Raw genomic sequence first — 22,912 nt, 5'->3', positions numbered from 1 at the left:
ACCGAGTGAGCTGGAGGCCACCACCTGATGGAGCCAAAAAACCCACCATCCACAAAAACAGAGACTAAATTCTGAGGCCACCGAACCAGACGACCTACACCTTTGGGCGGGATCCTGGTGGAGACCAGGACCAGGTGTAGGTGATATGAGGCAGGTTCTCAGTTTGGTTGTCTGTGGAAGTTCTCCGTCATTCAAGTCGCAGAGTGGTCCAAAGCAATTCAACTGGAGGCAGCTGGACAAAAATGCAAAGATTTCATATTTGTGTGTTTTGTGTAGATCACAGCAAAACAAGAGAAACAAACAAACAAACAAACAGAAGAAGAAGAAGAATTTTGTCTGTCTGAACAAATCTGTAGATTAAGTTTAATGAATGTTTCGTTGATGAGTCAGCGGTGACACCTAAACCCCGGGAATCTGAATTATTATTAGTATTATTAATAATAAGATAAAGAGCAGATGAAGATGACTTCTCCTCCTTACATGTGGAACACAGAGGTTTGGCTATCAGACGCCTACTCAGTGTCAAACTACCACAGACAAGCAGGGCTCTACAGGAAATGAGTCAGTTTTACCTTTCAGATTTAAAGCATGTTTTAATCACCTGTGAAATAAAAGGACTGTTCCCACTGTTACTTCACAGCAGTGAGGTCCTGGGTTCAAATCCACCTTCTGGCCTTTCTGTGTGGAGGCTGCATCTTCTCTCTCTCTGGGTCCAAATGCAGTCGGTGGGCCCTGAAATGGACATGAGTAACAAATACTGGAAGCCTTCAAACATCTAGTCTAGATACATTAATACGTAGAACATGAATCTGCTTCACACATCAGAGTTAAATAAGGCATCCTGTGTGTGTGTGTGTGTGTCAGAGCAGTGACGAATGTCAGTCTGGATAAATGAAGCTGTGCTGTAGATGTACGTACAGTTAAAGACACTCGAACAGCTGCAGCTTTTCCTGAACTGAAACTCAGGAAGAAAAAATTAAATCTGCAATAAAAGATATTTTTTGAGACGCTGCCCCCTGGTGGCGAAAGTGAAATTCTGCAGAGGGTGACTGCAAAAAGTACCTTTAACACCCCCCACCCCCATCCCCAATTCACATACACGGGAGGGTTGGGGCCACAGGTTTTATTTTGAAAGTCCAGAGCGGAAGCTGCAGCTTTCGTGTATGTGCTGCTTCACGCTGGTCCTCGGCAGTGAGAGCGAGGCAGGCAGGCTGCACGCCGCTAGGAGCCCGGAGACACTTTCCCGGAGGCACGGAGCCCCGCCGCGCGGCTCTCTCGGTACTTTGGGGTCGTTTCGGTCTCTGCTTCGGGGTGTGGACTCGGGGCAGACTTGGCGGGACCGGATCCCGGTGCGAGGCGGACTGGAGTACCCCCGATGGTGCATCTCCACAGGAGCGCATAGGAGCCCAGGACGAGTCTCCCCCGAAGGTAAGGTGTTCGTTTCCCCCTTCACGAATCCACGCGGCGCGGCTCAGACGCGTCCACGCGCGCAGGTCGCTCCCACGTCCGCCCAGCCGGGCTCGCGCTACTGATGCGCGCAAAGCCAGCGCACAGGGCGGCCGTGCGGACGCGTCGCTTCGCGGTTAGAAAGTTGGAAAGAGTGCGCAACACTCCCGCGCGGAGGGGCGCAAATGCGCAGGTGAGTGCGCCCGTGTGCGCCTGAGAGAGCTGCTGCTTCAGTTCACAGACACCATCACAGCAGCTGCTGGGATTCTCCATCATTATTCATTTTCTGCTGACTGCGGCTTTATTGGATGTTCTGTCCGCAGAGCTCAGCGTGAGTTTGCACTCATATCTATTTAAGAAGCCGTGGCCGAGTAACCCGATGCCAGCTTTGAACCGCAGAGATTTTATGGATCGATACGTTTGTATTACAAGCAGCTTTGTCTAATTCCAAATTAATTATGAGGCAAAGTGAGAAAGTGGCTCCGCAGCCGTATGGAGCGCAAACCGTCCTCACTCTGTGCACCGTAATTAGTTGAAATGATCTGTGTGGCGACAACACAAAGACAACAACAAATCGAGCGGAAGTGATTATTTCCTTCACAACACCGAGGCTCCATCTGATAAGAGAAGTAAAACTGTAGTTAGGTGGAGGTTTAAACGGAGTGACGTAGAGTTAAGCTGTACAACAACGTCAAAACATAGACTGTACATAAAAGATGGGTGTAGGCCGGGGTCTCGTTGCAGAGGGATGGAGGGGGACAGTAACTGTGCTCCTGTATGAGTGTCCCGTGTCTCTGTGGTCACTGTGGCCGGAGTCCTTGCTCTGCAGCCACGGGGAGCCACAGAACCGCAACTCCCATCATCATCATGAGCAGCTGTAGTCTGTGGAGTCTCTCCAACCAACCGTGGGTTGAGAGGATTGAGACGTGAGAAAGGAAGGATCTGGGCTAACTGGTTAGCGGCAACTAAATTTTCAAAATAAGAGCAAAAAGACTGTCATCAATTTCAGTGAAATCATAAAAATGAATAGAAGAATGTCCCGATGTAAAGTCTACATGTGGGAAACACAGAGTGTTGTGGATGAAATTGTGGGGCCCACAGGAAGGTTTTGCCCTGGGGTTTGTTAGTTATTTAGCCCGGCCCTGTTCACTGGTAGTTGCTGACTGCTGCTATTTCCACTTCCTGTACAGGTTGGGCACAGAGACCCCGATTTGGGGGGCAAACCCAGATGAAGATGGAGTCGTTTACCTTCTGCAGGACTGTCCTCATCTTCTTCATGTTTCCATGTGTCCAGGTAATGAAAGCAGTGTGGACAGAGTTCTACTTTTATTCTACTTTTATACAGTCATCACCCTCACTGGGCCACAAAAACATGGAGCCAATCAGAGCGGAGAAAGTCAGGGTTCAGACGCGCTGTGCACACAGCCTCTGACGTTAGCTCTGCTGCTTAATTCGAGCTGACCCGTCCAAATCAAATAGTTTGCACAGGTCGAGAGGCTGCCGGGCAGAGCGGCGAGCCGGCTGCAGTCTTTGTACACGAGCACGAGCTGGGGTAAATGTCACCTCCTTATATGAAGCAATTGCGAGCGCAGGATTTTCTCTGGCAAATATAGTAGCTGGTTAATCCCTGACAACAGGCTGCTGTGGACCCGGTGCTCTCCATGATCAGCTCTGCAAAGAGGTCTTTATTTGGAACCCGCTGGCGTGTTAGCGAGAGCAAAAACAAACACATTGCTGTATTTTTTACTTTGTTACCGAGTTCCCTGCTGTGCCTGAACCCTTTAGGGAAGAACAGATATTTGTTCCATCTATTTTCAGGGCGCTGGGACTTCAAACCTTGCAGTGTTTACTATTGATCGCTTTGCTATTCTGGTGAACTGGAAGTTTAGATTTGAAGGCTGAGTCAGGCTGCTCATCGAGACAGATGCAATTTATGCTTTTATGTTTTTAAACATAAAATGAAGCCGATTGAATAAGAAAGAAACGATGCAGTAAATGCCGTAAATGTTGGTGTAAAACGGTGAAAATCAGGAAAAGTCAGCCGGCCTGTGCACATCAAAGCCTTTCAAGTACCTCCAGCAGCATGACTTTTTAAATGTTTTGTAGGTGGAGCTGAACTGGAGGCAGTCGCAGTGTCTGTACAAAAGAAAACCCAAAGATTTATAAATATGTTAAGGTTTAATGTGCAGGCTGGTAGGTGGTGCAGAGGACTGATGTGCTACCTACAGCACTGCTCACGGCTTGGGCATAAAATGCAGCAGTACAAGATGTGAGCTGTGACAAACAGGACAAATTCTAAAGTGATGGATGTCTAACAGTTAGAAGCTAAACTGCTGCATGTGTTGGAGAAAGTTTACAGTAAAAAACAAACGTGCCATCGTCAGTGATCCAAACACAAATGGAAAACTGAAGCGTGAGGAACAGCCTGTGTCGCTTACAGTAGGTTCAGATGCTGCGTGACGGCACAATGACTTCTTCAGCTACGTGTTTAAATGGCTCTCCTCCGTACAGCCAGCATTCTGCTTTTTAATGTTCGAGTGCAGATGAAGAGAACAGGCGACACTATCCCACCTTAGTGGAGTCTGTAGGTTACTCAAAGGGTGTGGATGTACTCTGCTCCATCTGACCTCCATAATTAGATCTCACATGTGAGTAGACCTTTGGTAATTTAATAAATAACATACAGAGTTATTAAGGTGTTGATGGATGGATTCATGGACTGATTCATGGATGAATGCATGGAATTGAATGATGAATGGATGGACAGATGGGTGGCAGACGGATGGACAGATGGACAGATTCATGGATGAATGGATGGACGGATAGATGGGGTGGCAGTAAACCAGAAGGTTGTTGGCTGCTCTCAGTCTGCACGGGCAGGAGAGTGACCCAGGTTTCCCTCCGATGCGTCCTCGGGAGTCTGGATGTGTGAATGTTGGTTAGGAAGCACTGAGATAGAAGCAGCAGTCCAGAGAAGCTGATGAAGGTAAAGCTGAGATTCTTTTTGTTGGCTCCCTGCAGATGTTCTGCTGTTATTGTGTCAGGGCCGCTTTGTTCACCGCCAAGGATACTGTCATTGTTAGAAACGTGTGATATATTTTGCAGGGTCCCCATAATGCTTTCCCATTAATTCTGGATGACAGAGGCATGTTACGATTGTTGACAGCTTTAATTTCTTTCCAAAACTCAATAGAATCATTCTGCTGCAGCTTTCTGGTCCTGGAAGTTACCCTCGTGCTCATTGTCTCAGTAAAGCACACAGCATATTAATGTGATGATCATTAATAAATTAATGTACACCATCAATCAAAAACCTCTTGTGATTTTCCAAAATGTGATGTCAGCAGTTTGGGACCCAAAAATTTCTCACTTTTTTGTTTCTTCGACTTTATTTGGGGTTTATGTGAGTTTTGTTTTTCGTAGTTTGAAGCCTTAAACTTGCATTTTGTCTCGAGGCCAGCAGGGGGCGAGTCCTCTTCCTGTAAAAAATAAGACTGATAGCGTAGAAGCGTATGGGAAAACGTCCCTTGGTCCTTCTTCAGTCCTGTTAGCGTCAGAGAGGATCCAGCGTTTGCTCAGGTCATTCAGTTTCAGGAAGCTGGAGACCGTCTAAAGGCTTTAAGACCCAGTGGGTGACGTCAGGGTGGACGCGCATTGTTACTGCTCTGGTCTTCCCTTTCACATCATTGTCCTTCCAGTCAGGGTGTAATTCTCGCGACCATCATACTCTTCTTTATGCTCCATTTTTATGACTTTATCAGATGAGATACAAACTGTGCTGACAGCAACATCAGAGAGAGCGGCTGTTCCTGATTAATACATCAGCACATTTCCAAATGAATTTGTCTCTTTGCTGTCAGTGGCCCGTGTCCGACTGATTATTATCACAGTGCTTTTTCACCATCTGCTCCTTTATCTGAGTCTGAAAATACACTCAGATCTGCAAAAATCCCATAAAAAGCCGACAGTGCTCAGCGCAAACCTGCTGCTGCTGACAGGATCTAATTAGTACCACAGCTGCAGGACTCTAATGTGTAAATAATAAAGACTGAGAGATGTGTGAGGTCCACAGATGCTGGTTTTGTATTGAAGGTGCTTTTAGCAGAAGGTAATCGATGACGAGCTGACACGCCGTTATTGCAGAGTAATGTTCAGACCATCTTTTATCCCAGGAAAGCGACACAGTCCCGGGTGAAAAACAACAGCCTGTGGGCTGTCATTGTCCTACACTTGGATTTATTTTGATGATTCACCATCCAAATTTCTATAAACGTCAGTACAAACTGCTCTACAAATGCATCTGGCACTGTTTGGAGTCAGCTGATATGAGGGATTGGCTGCAGACTGCACTGATTGGTGATTTGGTGTCTTTGGAGCAGCAGATGGATGAACCCTCTGAGAGAGGCCCAGGTCGTACTCGTGGCTCTGTGACCACGTTAGCCGTGCGATCATTTATTCTCTCTGCTAAAACTCACCGAACACAAACAGATCGTCAGAAAATGGATCGAGTGTTGTGAAAATGAAAGTGTGTGGTCACACTTTGACACCTGAAAAGTACCCAAAAAATGAGCTTGATTTGATGTTTTTGTATATGATACAAAATTAAGCTACTGTGGAACCACTGACGTCCAGCAGAGGGAGCAGTGAGTCAGTCCCCATAGACTCCCATGTTAAAACTTAGCCTGATACACAAACTGCTTGGTCTCTGTGGATAATTCCCTCTTTATAACAACTGCACAGTTTATTTAACTCGCCAGTTTAAATTATATTAAGGCTTAAAGTTTGTATTATTAGGGGCGTGGCCTCTTTGACTGACAGGTGGATGGTGACACAGGTGGCTGAGCTGGGCCTCTGGACTGTGTTTGTGCTGTTGGAGCATTTTGATGCCCCTTTACAGTCTATGGATGCAGCTAGCTAGCATTAGCTGATAACGCCTCACAGTCTCATCGTCTGTTTTGGCTCCAGAAGTCAGTGGTTGCAACTGTAACGCTAACGTGGGTGCAATATGTGTCAGCGGAGGCCCTGGCGGACCGATCCCCGGCTACCAAGACTAACCCGTGTTACCTATTTCAATCTGTTTGTCAGTTACTTCTGGTTAACTGTGTTAGCTGTCCTTCTCAGACCCGTTGGTGTTTCTGTTTTCACATTAGTTCAGCTCATCTTCACTACAGTCAGACGACAGACGTGATCAGTCTGTTTTTTAAACGTGTTTCTATCAGCAAAGGTTTTTTGTGCTTTCTGTATATGAATCAGTGGCAGTGTGAGTTTCAGTGTGTGGGTCAGTGCAGAGAGTGCACAGGTGTGTTTGAGATGTTGATGTTCCACAGACTGTGAGTCTCGTTTCTTTTCCATCTGCCAGAAATAAAAAGTTTCCGTTGTGAAGCTGACTTTTTAAGGGAAGGGTGCAGGAGCAGTTTGGGTACAGTGGATGTAAGGTGGGGGCGATTGGCTGTAAATGAGACTGGGGGTGCTGGCGGCGGAGGGTTGGTGCACGCTTGGCTGGCTGCATGGATTATCACAGGCAGATGTGGGAATCACAATCACGGCTGATTGCCTTTCACTGTCCGGGTGTTTCTGTTGACGTGCTGTAAGATTTAGAGCCTCAGCTGTTCACAGACCTTTTCCTTTTCCTGGGTTTGACCTAACGTAACCCCGTCTCATCACTGATACTGTGCAGCACTTTGTTTTGTAACTAAAATGCAATGGGGGGGGGATGCAACAATAGAAAGACAGAGCTTTGTGGGGGGGGGAGGAGAAAGTAAAAGAAAAAGTGACAGAACGAGCGCCTGCTGGTCTGCTTCCTCGGGGCCCGGTCTTCCTGGTACCAGCCTCTTCCTGTCATCCTTCAACCTCTGTGTGGGGACAGCTGTTCAAATGCAGCTCACCTACATCACAAACTCTGAGTTTTTCCACCTCTCCCACCCTCACCCACACCAGCTTCCTCCCTCCAGCCCCATGTGCTCACAAACAACAACCGGACGAAATCACCGAGCCCTTTCTTTCACCCCGCTCTGAAAACAGCATTGTCTGTGATGCCAGCGAGCTATGAGGTATGGCTGTGAGGAATGCAGTTTGCTGCTGCCATTGTGTGTAGAAATGATGACAGAGGTGGAGGAACTGCAGAGAGGAGCCGAGGACTGGAAGGAAAAGGGCACAGAGGGAGAGTCCGGCTTGTTATAGCGCGAGGTTTGGGAGAAAGCTTCGTGAGTACACTTGTCTCTCTCCCTCCACACCTTTGCTTTTTCTGAACCCACTTCACACCATAAATGGACAGACGTGGAGCTGAGGAGGAGGCAGGGTCCGAGCTCGTCTTTTAGACTGAGAGGAGAGAAAGTGTGCTGTGTTGTCATCGCAGTTAAACTACATGCTCGCTTTTTACATGCAGCTTTAGCAACTTTGCACTCGGCTGCAAACCACGTCAATGCAAGCTGAAGGCTGTCGCTCGATAGAGCGGCAGAAGAACTATTTCAGTTCAGCTTTATTTACACAAAATCACAACAGTCGCCTCAAGGAGCTTTATACTGTAATAATACAATAATACATACAGAGAAAAAGCCAACAATCATATGACCCCCTATCATATCATACAGCCATCATCCTGTCTTCCTTCTCTCACCCCAACCGGTCGCAGCAGATGGCCCCGCCCCTCCCTGAGCCTGGTTCTGCTGGAGGTTTCTTCCTGTTAAAAGGGAGTTTTTCCTTCCCACTGTCGCCAAAGTGCTGCTCATAGGGGTCATATGATTGTTGGGTTTTTCTCTGTGTGTGTTATTGTAGGGTCGACCTTACAGTATAAAGCACCTTGAGGCGACTGTTGTTGTGATTCTGTATAAATGAAACTGAGTTGAATCTGAGAGAGGAAGACAGGATAGAGACATGCTGTGGACGAGAGCCAGAGATTAATAACAAGGATGATTCAGTGAAGAACTTCATAGCACCCTCCACAGGACACAAAACACCTGCAGACTGATTTGACAAACTCCCACCCTCAGGTGTCCTCGGTAAGGTGCCCCAGTGTCCCACTGGAGGTTCTACTAAGGGAGAGACTCCTCTGCAGTGCCCTGAAAATGGAGCACGCACCCCAGTCCTTCCTAAAAAGGACCACCATAGTTTGCCTCCAAGTTTTAGTCCATTAGGACTGAAAAAGCAGGTAAAGATAGAATATCTGTGTCTCAGTGTTCACCACAAATGTGCGATCGCCTCTTGGCATTTACTCTGTTTGCAGTCCTGTGTGTGTGAAAAGAAGCGAATCTTCTAAGAAGAAGATAAGAATTTGATATTTAACAGCTGCATAATAAGCAAAGCTGAACTTGGAGAGGCTCTGGAGCTGCTGGTGTGCCAGGAATCCCCAGTTTGCAAAGCCTAACGAGAACAAAACTGTCTGCGACCCGAGCCTGCGGAGCTGCTCTTATCACGGTGTACATCAGGGATGGGTTCATGGCTCTGCATGAGCAGGGCCTCTTTAAGCGCCGAGCGAGTCTCATGAGGGCAGAATGTTGGAGAGCTTTGATTCGTCTGTGCTGTGGGGAAGCAGCCGACACCAGGGCCTGTGCTGGGGTTGGTATTTCAGTAAACTTTGACAAATTAGAGTCCATTAGATCCTCGCTAACAATAGTGGCAAAGCTAGGAGCAGGCTTTCAGTGTCAATCATCCCACCTCCCGTCCCCCACACTCTCAGAGGCAGCTCTGTTTAAAGGAAACCCAAACCCAGAGCAGGAACAATTAAGATATCCATCTGGAATAATGAAATTTTGACCATGCGGTCAGCTGTTATCAGCATCAGGGTTCGGGTCATTATTTATCCGCAGCGTGGTTCGTGTTTATTATTCAGTAGTGGATTCATTACGACGGGAATGTGGTTATCTTTTCACGTCTTTCTGCTCAATTGGAGTTCTGGGGTTTATTATTATTTGACCTCCTTCCTCCCTCTTTTCTCTCCTTCCTTCCTGGCTGGGAACCGAGCCAGTTCACGTGCGGCTTTATTAAGTTTCATATTGTTTTTTACCTTCGCCGTTGACTCGTTAACCTGCGGTGTCCCTGACCGCTCTCTGCTCCGCTGCCTTGGATTTATACCTCCTAAAGGAGCAACTAGAAAGCAGCTGCTTGTAATTGCAGTGTTACAGATAAAGGTTAAAATCAGGGGATGCATAAATGTGTTTAAGTAAGAATGGAGAGCTCAGCAGAGCTGCAGAGCTTTAATAAAATGCACACGGAGGACGGAGAGCTGCAGCTCTGTCTTTCTTTCTCTTACAGCAACATGAAGGGTTAAAACAGTTCATCATCACTTTGTATTGAGTTGCAGAAACCTTTCCCTGTAATGGGGCATGTGGAGCCAAGCCACGCTAGCCAAACAGCTTCCACGGCACAGCACAGACACTCGATCCAGGTTTAGTCTCAGCACCTGTCTGTGTCACTGAGGGAGGAAACGGAGGGTCGTAGGACGGGCCAATCAAAAACCAGATTTGATCCCCTTTAAAATGTTTGGTGTAAGATTTGAAACGAGCGTTAAGGACGACTGTACTTCAGCAAATCAGACGCTACTTTCTGCTTATTTATAATTTCTGCTTTTGTGAAAGATGCTCTCAGCAGGTGAAAGGCGTGGCAGACACCCACCTTTGAACACGATAAATGGTAAATGGCCTGTATTTGTATAGCGCTTTACTAGTCCCTAAGGACCCCAAGCGCTTTACATATCCAGTCATCCACCCATTCACACACACATTCACACACTGGTGATGGCAGCTACATTGTAGCCACAGCCGCCCTGGGGCGCACTGACAGAGGCGAGGCTGCCGGACACTGGCGCCACGGGGCCCTCTGACCATCACCAGTAGGCGGTGGGTGAAGTGTCTCGCCCAAGGACACAACGACCGAGACTGTCGGAGCCGGGGCTCGAAGCGGCAACCTTCCGATTACACGACGACCTCCCAACTCTTGAGCCACGATCGGCCTTTTTTCTAAGCAGACGTCGGCGAGCGTGAGGAAAAATGGTTGTGGGGCTCTGCTGATGCCACGCTTCTCTCGAGCAGCGAGCGAGCCGTAACCGTGGCAATAAAGACACGTCTGCACCTTTTCTGGCTCAGGTTTAACCACGCTGTGAACTTGGTGAGGTCAGCAGACCCCGTCTGTATGTACGCTGTGTAAATGTGACGTTTCTGACATCTTTGCAGGTGCAAACAGCTGCTGCTCGTTCCCACACAGCCCTTTGAAGTCAGGCACAAAAGTTCAAATCAAATACAACAGTTGAACCTGCTGTCTCAGATCACTGATTACACAGTAAAAACTATCCTGAGAAGCTAAAAATGAGCTTAACATCAGCGTGATGACGATGATGTTTGTGTGCACAGGTGAGTGTTTTAATCCCACCTGGAGCTGATAACCAGTTTGCTGCTTGAGACCGCAGAACCTGAGAAACTGGTCACAGTCAGAAACCCACTGTCTAACTAACGGGCCCTGCGTAGCTCACTGCATCAAGCGGGCGCCTGCGGGCCACATCATGAGAGCGCCCGGCCCGGGATCGGGTCTGCCCCCCCCTTTCCTGTTGATTCTTCCCTGTCAAAAAAGACCAGAAAGAAAATATTAAAACAGCAGCTAAATAATAAACATATAGCATTTAAGTATGAGGTATTTAAAGTAGTATACTAGCAATACTGAGCAGGGATAGCTCAGTAGGTAGCGTGGTCGCCCCATCATTGGAAGGTCGGGGGTTTGAATCCACCGAATGACTGCCCTGCGCTACCCTTGAGCACACTGCTGCCCGGGCGCTGGGTTGGTAGCTGCCCACTGCTTCCCTGAGTGAGTGGGTTAAATGCAGAGGACTGCAAATATCTCCCACGTGTGAGACTATAGGAGGTTTAAAAACATAGTCGCTGTTTGTATTGTGATCAAGATGCTCGGGTGTTTGTCCTTGCATCTCTGCAGCTTTTTCAGAGTGTCTCTCTCTCACACTCACACACACACACACACACACACACACACACACACACACACACACACACACACACACACACCCTCCTGGAGCTCAGGTTCAGTGTCAGCTCTGGTATTTCAGCTAAAGGTGAGGAGTGAAAAGATCCCTGTGTCTGCCCACACCACACAAACTGCCGTCAGGGTCACCTCTTCACCCCCACAGTTACATGCTTCGTGTGTGTGTGTGTGTGCTGATTGGGAGGAGGCTGAAAAGCTCTTTCATACACACAGTGTGGCCATTCACTCCCAGCCGTGAGCTCTGTTTCTCCCCTGCACCTCCTCTGCTCCGGGCCTCTGCCAGTCAGCTGGGCTGAATCTCTCCTCTTCCTCATCCTCTCGTTCTTCTGTTTATGTCTCCTCACTTTTTTTTTTCTTCTGTCTCAGGCCTTTTAAACGTCGGCAGCGACCTCTCTGTTTGCTCTGAGCTGAGTTTGTTGTGTTTGATGAGCAGTAAAAGCTCTCCAGGCCTCCCTAATAAAATGCTAACCTTTGCAGACCTCTCTTTAACGACACGTAAGGGGTGCACGCCGTTACACCGTGTCCTCATGGGACCCCACGCCTCCCGTCTGTGGAGAGCCTCTCATAATGGCACAAACAAACCTTCAGTGTCCCTGCAGTCAGTGCCTCTGATAAATGTGACACAGCCAAATAAACTTGTGTCACACCTTTAAATAACAACCATCTGCCTCTCTTCATTGGCAGTGAGGCGGTGGAGAGGGTGAGCAGTTTTAAATTCTTGGGGGTAACTGTGACCGAGGACCTGTCCTGGGGCAACCATATCACCTCAGTTGTACGGAAGGCCCAACAGCGCCTCTACTACCTGAGGAGACTGCGGAGCGCACACATTCCCAGATCTCTGATGTTGAACTTCTACAACTGTGCCATCAGCAGCGTTCTGACGTATGGATTTCTAGTGTGGTTCCCCAGCTGCACCAAGGCCGATCAGCAAGCACTCCAGCGGGTGGTGAAAGAAGCTGGCAGAATTATTGGAACAAGTCTGCCAGAGATCAGTAATATCTTCCCCACTCGCTGTCTGAGGAGGGTGCACAGTATCCTGCGGGACCAACATCACCCTGCGCGCCACCTTTTCCATCTGCTGCCCTCAGGGAGAAGGTACAGGTCTATACAGGCCAGAACATCCAGACTGGCCAACAGCCTGTATCCACAGGCTGTGAGGCTCCTGAACTCTCTGCCCCCCTCTCACGGACAATAACCATATCCAACTTCTTAATAGCAATGAACTGGTCTGCATTGGTGCATCATATCTTTATTCTCTTCCCCCTCCTGCCCCCCCCCCCCCCTCTTTCTTAAATAGATAACTATCATATCTGATATCATATCTCACAGTACAATAATATTGAATGGGTTGCATTGTTGTATTTTGTCATGTTTCTCAGGTCTTTGTCTGAATTTCTACGAACATTATTGCTAAGGATTGTCTTATTGCATTGGAGTCACACTGGGTTAAATATGTACACTTGGGTTTTAAGGGGTATTTATTATTTTCTTCTTTTTTTTGGGTTGTATGGAAGCCCCAAACGCAATTTCATTGTTCTTGACAATGACAATAAATAAATAAATAAATACTAAAATACTAAATCCATGAATTTAAATTCTTCTAAAATACTCCTGCTCTTGCTCCTCACCCGCTGGTTTAGTGGAAATGCACAAGGAGAGGATCTCAAATGGGTGACAGAACAAATTTAATTAGGTACGGTTTTTATAGAGAGTCCCGGGCAGGGCGGGTCCACGAGGATCTCCAGGTTTCCCTTTAAAACATTCGTAGTAGCTCGTTTCATAACCCGAGCTCTTAATCGTTGGGATGGCGAGCATCGATGAAGGCCATCTTACCCCCGTCATTGTGACGGAAACCATCTACAAGCGGTACAGTTTTAAACCTGTGCTAGTCTGAGACTGCAAAAATAGCCTAAGACCTCCAGATGTTCATCACAGGATCTGCAGGTAACTCTTACAACATGAGCAGCAGAGGAGGAACGCCAGGAAAAAGCTTTAGCCGTCCAAAAAGAACATTAGAGCAAAACTGCAGTTTGCCAGTGAATATTCAGGCAAAGAGCTTTGGGAATAAAGTGCTGTGGAAAGATGGATCAAAGATAACGTGACCAAACAGCACTAGCAGTAGACTTGTCTGATGCAGACCAAAGGCAGCTTTTCATGAGAAGAACCTCAAACCAGCCTCGAAGCATCGTGATGAGAATATTCTGACCGCGCGGCTTTCAGCCTTTCATGCAACAATTCTGCATCATGTTGCAAAGAGGAGGAAGATAATTTGAGGACATGAAAACTGAAGTGCCGAAAGTCAAAATCACACCACAAATAAAGCGAAGTAGCTCAGGAAGCATAAGCATGCACATTTTTGCAAACCAGACAAGCGTGGATTTATTTTTCAGAATATTTAATAATAGCTTCAGAAGTGAAATGAGGTGTAAGAACACAGCTGCGATGCAGTAAGTCAGAGCGATCATCGGCTCTCCACCTCAGCCTCTGTGATAAACGACTTCTTCTGCACCTCCATCTCTGTCTCGTTTGTCTCGACTGAAGCATAATTGGATTTTTTTTAGTTTGTCTAAAGAAAGGACCTGTGAGCTGCAGTGATCCTGCAGCTACTCTGAATATCTGCCTTTATGTCCAAAAGAGCAGAAGAAGCTTCTTTATTTGTGAAAATGTTGTAAAGAGGCTGCTTTCCCTGACTTACAGCTAGCGTTCGATAATGAGACCACGACGGATTTTGTCAGTCATCTCAGGGTGTTTCATGTTCTCAGGAGAAGCTCCCACGGTTATAGAGGGGACCTCCAGCGATCGGGCAGAAACCAAGCGTGTGTGACGTCTTCCATCGGCCACCGAAATCTCGCCGCAATGTTTTAAAAAGCAACGTTTTAGCTATTTCACCATTTTAAAAATGAGACGTGAAAAGCGAGGTGTGTGAATCTGACTGCCACTGTACGGTAACACATTCCTGCTGTATCACCTTTTTTAAAAGTCGCGCTCTCATCGTGTTTTAATTAGTAAGACTTGAAACTTCAGACTGACACTGTGAGGTCAGCAGGAAGGTGTGCAGATCAGCTGAGCACAGGCTCATTTTCACATTTCTATACAATCAGAATAGGAACCAGAGGAGTCGCCCCCTGCTGGACACTAAAAAGAAAGCAGGCTGAAGACGATTGGCTTTTCACACCTGAAAGTTCACTCGTGATTCAGAGCAGCTGCTCTGAATTCAGTTCGGCCGCTTGGCATTCCTGTGACCTGCAGCGTCGGTCTGATAAGATGTTCCAGAAGGTTTGGTTATAGCTTTAAGTGGATCACAATGAGGCGGCGAGGGCCAGCTCGCCCTCAATTAATCCAGCATCTCTCCAGCACCCGCTCTCCCATGTGCTCTATTTATGGCTCTCTCCAGGGTTCTCATATCTTCAAGTATCTCTTAATTATCTGAAGAGAGAGCTGTGTTAGGATTCACTTAAAGTGCAGCGGAGGGTGTAAACACACACACACACACATGCTCACCTCTGGACTTTCTTCGGGTGATATTAAAGATGTAATCTGTGGCTGTCCAACAATGGCGTGTCCAGCGGGGTGGCCTGGGGGGGCACAGGCCACCCCCCCAACCAGACTGGCCACCCCAGGTGCCACCCCAAAGGCAAAACAATAAAATTCAATCAAATATCAAATGTCCGATTATGTTTTCACGGTGACGCTCAGATATCCGAGTGTAAGTGAATGCAGCATCGGCTTCTGCGCTATGTGCATCACTTTAGCAAAGGTAGGAGAGCCAAGCACGAAAGAGGCACTGCAGGAAACAATTTTTCGGTGAAAGAAAATGAGGACAGAATAAATGTCCCGGTAAGTAATATTAAGTTTGTTGAGTTTAGTAAACTTCGGTGAAATTAGAATACCAAGGAAAAAATAACACTTAAAGAATTATTGCAGCTGATCAGCTTTTCTCTCTTGTTTATTTATCGCCCACTTTGCGCCAGAAACAGGAAACCAGCAGATGTCGCGCTAAACAACAGCAGCACGTTTAAGCTTGATCAGCTGTTGTTAGAATTTATTTAATATTAATTTCTAGTATCAGCTGATGTTTGCTGGAGCCACAGCTGTAAAGCTGCTGGTCATGATGTCAGTTTGGATATGTGGTGAGAGGGAAACATGAAACCAGGAGATGTCCTTACTGAATCATCAGAGCTGTGATGGAGAAACAGGTTTACCTTTTAGGTGACATGAATGAGTTGAAGTTATGAACTGTTTCTGAGAGACAAATAACACCAGGATCCTTTTCTAAGTAGCTGACAGCTGGTAACTGTGCAGGGGCGGGTCTAGCAAAGTGTTGCCAGGGGGCCAGGTAGGGCATTAACAGGGAAAGGGGGGCACAAAGAAATACTTTTCTTTCTTATTCTCATTTAAAATATCTAGCTTTTATTAAATAATTATCTGAATCTTATAACCAAAGTTTTTATCTGACGTAAAATGTATAGAAATCATACATATACCAAAAAGACTGTACATCACTGTCACCACAGCGTTTGTTTTCATTCAAAGTCTTTATGGCTTTAATACCTGGTGGGCCGGTCAGTAGTCAAAATGCCCGATTTTCTGTCCCAGTCCAGCCCTGCAGGTTATACTGGCAGTGTCACCATGCCAGCTGACTGTATTTCATCATCAGCCAGTGCTGTTCTTTATCAATATTACCAAAGTTTACCATAAGGCAGCATAGAAAGTATTTACTTGCTTTCAGGTTTTATTCAAATGTTAGTCTTTTCAGTTGTTTCTCCACTTTTTTCCTGTTTCAAAATCAAACACCAGTTTGTGAGAAGATTATCTTCTTTTTTTAACAGGCAGAGAAAGTTTTGCATTGGAACTGGCTAATTTGTCAATTGTTTGTTACAAATGTTCGTATTTTAATATTCAAAAATGTTTTTGCCCAAAACATATGTGCACTACATGTCAGTAAAAATACTATGCAAATATTGCTGTCCTTGACTGCTGAGTAAACACTGACAAAGCACTGATTGTATCTCTTGTACTTTATCAACGCAGTGTCTAAAAACTTTGCACCGTAGTGGTTAAAATCTCATTCTAATAAGAGTTAAAAGTGCATTTGGTTATTAGGTTTATAGGATTATTGAATTATGGTTAATGGTTGGTAGAATTTTTTTTTTTAAAACATTATCTGCCAATTAAATCTGCCACCCTTCTCCAAATCTGTGCCCCTACCTGGCCCCCCCAACAAAAATTTTCTAGACACGCCACTGCTGTCCAAGACTTCCTGGTGATGTGAAGATTAAAAGATTCCCTGCGTCTCTAATCTGGGTTAGCCTGCTGAAAGGTTTCCACATAGGGTTAATCTGGGTCCTGCTCAAATGCAGGTCAACAAGATGATAACATTTAATGTGATTTGGCTTGTGTCGAGTGTGTAGTCCTTTCAAGCAAAGCAAGGAAATTGGCCATAATCCGTGCACTCCTCCTTATTTCCTGTTCCAGTCATGAGTGTTTGTATTGAACATGGCCGGCGTCTCTAATAACGAGGTCGGTGCATGTACTGTAAAGCTAACCCACGCAGCAGACGGGTCTGGCCCGGATCTGGTGTCAAGCCGGCACTGCTGGCTGACCTCTGGCGTGGTAAGTGGTATGTCATCCAGATATGGGCCAGGCCTGGCGTAGATGGCACTGTTTATGTGATGGCATGCCACATCTGGCCTGATTGTGGTTTGGGTTATGTGGCCCAGGCTCCTAGAAAACAGGTCTGGCCTGGATCCGGCATCAAGTTGGCACTTTTGACTGACTGGTGTCATGGCAGAGTGTATGTCAACCAGATGTGGGCCAGGTCTGGCAATGATGGCTCTATTTATGTTGGTATTTTCCTATTTTAGTTAGAAAACCCAAATGCCATGTTGCAATACTATACTGGTATGGTAGCCAACGTTTCAAATGCAGGTTGGACAAGTTTGTGAGTGTACACTTTATCCAAAACCTAGTGACGGTTTACTCATGTTTACCACCGGGTAGCTGTAGTTAAGGAGGTAGAGCAGGTCACCTACTGATCAGAAGGTTAGGGATTTGATCCTTGGCTGCTCCAGTCTGCATGCCAGGAGTGTGAATGTAGTCAGGAAACACTCAGTTTACAGAAAGTGTGTGAATGTGTTGTGTAGAGCACTTTGGGTAATCCGGGAGAGCAGTAAAGAATCAGTCCATTCACTGTCTGAACAGAGTTTCGTCATGTTACTTTTGCACTATTATGTTCCAGCACATGTTGTTATTACATGGCTTGATTAAGGCACACATTAGGCTGACATCTGGGGCCAGAGCTGAAACTGTTCTGGGCCAGCACAGGGCCAGCAGTGTGTCTGCAACTGGCCTTGTGCTGGCCCATGTGTGGGCCACCTCTGGGCCACCAAAGGGCCGTCATTCTTTGCGGTCTGTGGGCCAGATCTGGGCCATACCAATTTTGCTATGTGGGAACACTCTGAACTCTGTTTATCATTGTTTTTTTCTACTCTTACATCTGTGTGATGTCATAGAGAGCTGATATCCTGAATACGTCATCTCAAGCACATCTTATTATTCAAACCTGGTGTTTGGCATTCGGAAGAATGTTTGTTCAAAGCGGGACAGGCTAAAACTGCTCATTTCAGACCGAGGATGGGCTGCTGAGCTCGTAAAATCATGCAAAGCTATGATAGCAAAAACACAAAGTACACAAAGCTGGAAATGAGCAGAATAGGTCGACTTTAAGATACCAAAATGTGTCTGAGTGAGAGGCAGGTCAGATTGTGAGGACATCGCGCTCTCATTGGGTGATGATGACAGGTCAGTAACTATCCGTGATGCAAGGGGTGGATCTAACTGACCGTAGTGACAGGGCAACAACATTTTGTCATACATAGCTGCTTCATCAGTTTTATGATCAGAGCTGACACTAGATTAACTCCTCAGTTAGCCATCAGGTGAGCAGAGTCGCCCCCTGCTGGACACTAAAAAGAACGCAGCTTAAAGGCGCTTCTGCTTTGGCTTCACCTTTCAGACCCATCCATGTCTCCTGCTGTGCAGCCCCCCCGCACCTCTGTCCCCCCTCTCCTGCAGCATGGAGGACGACAGAGCGCCGCTCCAATAGTAAATAATAATTCAAACTGTGAAGGTTGCCAAATGTTGCTGTGACATTTTTTGGGAACAGACGACAAAGTTTTGTTGAGTTGTGTAAACGAAACATTAAGAAAGGAAATGAGTTCTCTCACAAAAACAGTCATTTGTAGCTCGCAGACATTTACAGCTGCTGTGACACACAACAGCTGTCTGCACTAAAGCACACAGGACACAGTTGTTATTATAGCTCATGAAACCAACCAAAGCCTTTTTATATGTCCTCATGTTTTGTTTTTCATAAGCGTTTTTTAATAAAAGTTCTTTTGACTTATTGTCAAAATACCTTGTTAATACAGGAAATCGCTTTTAGCTTGTCCAGGTGAGGGACAGGTGAGCTATGTGTTGGCGAGGTGTCAGAAGAATCACTTCTCCTCTCATATGTCTTCATCCAAACAAGGCACATATGTTATAACTTGTGAAAAATGAAGGATGATGAGCTGGGTGAGCTACGAAGTGATTGGTCCATACCGTCCAGCACAATGTCAAACCTGGAGTCCTGAGGAACTGTTTGGTTTAATATAAATGAAATGGAACAAAACATTCCTGAAATCATCACATAAAAACCGGATTATCCCGTTTAAATTGGGAGAATATCCATTAAAGGTCATCTTGTTGCACACGTACAGGCTCCATGTTTACAGCTCTGACTGGAGTCCTGTTCTCATCGCTGACGTTGGGATTTTCACGTGAAGGATCAGCAGCTGCCGTCAGGGCTGCGTCCACGGTTTCCACACCTGAAGGCGGTGCATCAGATTAGGAGTACGAACAGAGCATGCTCAGTCATTCTTTTGATACATGTAGGGCGTGGCTGCTTCATCCTCCACATCACCGGAGAACCCGTCAGGATTGGGTTCCTATTAGCCACATGCTAAACAAGAACAGCTTTAGGCACCAGAAGACGTTACCTTCAAAATCAGGTCATAGGGATGAAAATTGCACATGAAGGATGGACGTGGACCTGATCCTGAGCAGGTCACTGGCGACCTGGTGGATGTTCAGAGGTGAATGTTAGGAGTGAGTGGCCACATTTGACTCTGTGGCCTGCGGCGATTTGCCCGAGTAAAATAAAAAGTTAATGAGACTTCAGTCTGAAGCATCCCAGCGTGAGCAATGCTCTCAGCCAGGCCGGCCCTTTTTAAGTCCTCTGGCTCGACCGCGATGTGATGCTGTGGAGGTTTTAGTGAGTGTGTAGTGACATCTTCACATAGTTTGTTACATTCAGCTGAACCGAGTAGTTTAATAAAAGCGCCGCTCGGCCCTGAAGATAAAGTCGACCTGCAGGATTCCTTCTGCTACGGGAGCAACTCCTCCTCCTCCTTCACCTCCTCCTCCTCCTTGTGCAACTGAAATCTCAGACAGTGTAGCGTGAACTTAACCATTCATGGCCTGAGTTTGGGTAATGCACCCAAACTCATCACCCATTAACAGAAGACCGTTCATGGAAATAAATGGCCCTCATTAGGATGGCTCTTTCACTCTTCGTTACTTCAACACAGACAGAAAACTGCACACAGACACACACACACACACACGCACACAGACTCACACACACAGACTCACACGCACACACACACAGACTCACACACACAGACTCACACACACACACACACAGACTCACACACACAGACTCACACACACAGACTCAAACACACACACACACACACACACACACACAGACACACACAGACACACAGACACACACACACAGACTCACACAGACACACAGACTCACACACACAGACTCACACACACAGACACACACAGACACACAGACACACACAGACACACACAGACACACACAGACACACAGACTCACACACACAGACTCACACACACACACACACACACACACAGACACACACAGACACACAGACACACACACACAGACTCACACACACAGACTCACACACACAGACACACACGCACAGACTCACACACACACACACAGACTCACACACACAGACTCACACACACACACGCACACACACACACACACACACACACAGACACACACACACACACACACACACACACACACACACAGACAGACTCACACACACAGACTCACACACACACACGCACACAGACACACACGCACACACAGACGCACACACACACACACACACACGCACACACAGACGCACACACACACAGACGCACAGACAGACGCACACACAGATGCACACACACACACACACACACACACACACACACACACACACACACACACACACACACACACACTCCTGTGGTCTTGCATCAGAGTCGTATGTCTGGATTAATTATGGATACGAATCATTCTGGGTGACTGAAAACTTTCTCCTCCTTAAGTAAAAACCATCTTCGTCACAATAAGACCTGAAATATCTATAACACGACTGCACAAACACAGAGGGGGCGGCGCACTCTGATTGGCTCAGGGTCAAAATAGATGTGATGAGATCAAAGCCTTTCGTCCCGCTCTTTCAGCCTTTATAATAAGAAAAGATTATCTAACAGGAGGCAGCTTTGTTTGCTGAATTAAATAAAGGACACATTTTTATGTGTGTTGATGGAAAGAAGTGAAAATCCATCAGAGGGGAGAAAATAGAAACTTTTAAAGTTCCTGAAGGGAGCGGGAGCTGATCCTGACGTTTGCTGTGGGTGGAGCTGTCCTCGTCTTCCCGGACTGCTACAAATGGCCTTTTTAGTTGGAGCGTCCCTTTCTGGGACGTTTACTTCGTGATTGAGACACGAGAGCTGGATTTGGACTGAAAGCTGTTTCAGCTGTTAGCGGCGTGCTCACCATGGGGTGGGGTTTACTGGATACAGTTTAATGCAGCGTTATCCACCTTCTGCATGAATGACGCAGCTTTCAGTGGGTCTAGTTTTTGTGTAAGCTGGTGGACTCAATGATGCTGCTTTCATTTTTATTTATTCAGCTTCATGAGTGGATTCTTCGCTAGTTTTCACCAAACTCATGATCTTCCATGATCTGGAAAAGGTCATCCGTGCCGTTCGTACACGTCCGTCTCTTTTAGCTCGTTTGCAGATGGTGCAGCAGAGCTTTGTTTACGGTCACATCACCAGAGAGTCGGCCTCGCTGCACTCGCTCTCTGTCCATTTTAGAATTCACTTGAAGATTTTTCTGTGCTTTTTAAGGCTCTTAATGGTCCGAGTCATTCAGCTCTCGGTCTCTCGTGTCCTACGGCCCGAGGTCACGCCTCAAACAAAAAGGTGACAGATCCTTTGAAGTCGCTGCTCCACGGTTTGAATCAGTTACCGTTTGACATAAAAAGAGCGCCGTCCATTTCTGCTTTCAGGTCGAGGCTAAAAAACTCAGCTTTACTCTCTGGCTTTTCCAGCCCACTGATCTCTCAGCTGTCCCCTGCTCTGGGCTAACTTATTCCAATTCAGTTTCTGATGGCACAGATTTCTGCCCATACTATGTATTTGTATTTTTTTGTTTGTTTCTTTTATATGTCCAAAGTAAAACGTTGTAATCATCATCATCCGTTTGTTTCAAGAAGAATATTTGATGTTTTTAGTAGCAGGCGAGGGGCAGCCAATCAGAGGAAAGAAGGCCTTAAAGAGACAGAGGGTGAACTGTGGGGAACATCTCAGGTCCTTTTTAGAGAAACCTGATGAATATTTTATTATGAACAACACTTCCATGTTTTCTAAGCTCTCAATGATGGATGAGAACACACAGAGACATGAATGTTATCAGTTAGCAGTAAACGGTGCACGTGGCAGCTCCGTATATGATTAAAGTAACTCAAAGCAGCGTAAAGAACCTGATCCAGCGAGGACAGGCTGATGTTGCTGGGATGATACATTTTTTTCCTTTTTTTTTTTCTTTATTGAACTTTTAATTGCAAAGCAGGAAAACAGCAGTCACCAGCATATACATACACAGGACAAAGATGCATCTACATGTATAGCAGGACGTGGGAGGCAGAAAGAAAAAGCCAACAGCAATAGTAATAAACAATGAAAAAGGTTAACAATCGTCCCTTTGTTGCCAGGCTAAATCCCGTAAGCCCGATTTCAACCTCTGAGCAGAAGGAGTGTTCAAGTGGGCCAAAAAAGGGTCCCATATGCGATAGAAAAGGAAAGGTTTGTCCTTAAGTGCCGTAGAGAAGGCTTCCATTGGCATAATACATATCACAGACTGTAGCCACTGGTTGACAGATGGAGCCTTATCAGAAATCCACAGTACCATAATGCACTTTCGAGCGTAGTGCAGCAGTATGTGAAGGAGATCTTTGCTGCGAAAGCCGGCAGGTAGCTCATCGTTCAGTCCTAACAAGCAAGTCCTTGGACCCAGATGCAGTCGGCAATTAAATATAGTACATAGCTTATCTAT

The 22,912-nt window shown here is 46.4% G+C and overlaps 1 protein-coding gene across 3 annotated transcripts in view; it reads left to right on the top strand.

The window, feature by feature from the left end:
* The first annotated feature begins 1,128 nt into the window (after positions 1-1,128).
* Positions 1,129-22,912, top strand: part of adamtsl3 (ADAMTS-like 3) — a 226,175-nt gene continuing 204,391 nt past the window's right edge. For 2 of the 3 annotated variants that reach the window (XM_080300885.1, XM_080300882.1), the window contains exons 1-2: positions 1,129-1,428; positions 2,637-2,740. In XM_080300885.1, coding sequence (XP_080157011.1) covers positions 1,164-1,428; positions 2,637-2,740 — 369 coding nt within the window. In that variant the 5' untranslated portion in view covers positions 1,129-1,163. Of the gene's footprint in view, positions 1,429-1,586; positions 1,640-2,636; positions 2,741-22,912 lie in introns of those variants that run through there. The other variant, XM_080300884.1, reaches the window with a different exon arrangement.

This window comes from Astatotilapia calliptera, chromosome 1 (assembly GCF_964374335.1).
Source record: "Astatotilapia calliptera chromosome 1, fAstCal68.1, whole genome shotgun sequence".
NCBI lineage: Eukaryota > Metazoa > Chordata > Actinopteri > Cichliformes > Cichlidae > Astatotilapia > Astatotilapia calliptera.
This window is presented reverse-complemented; position numbering and strand designations above follow the sequence as displayed.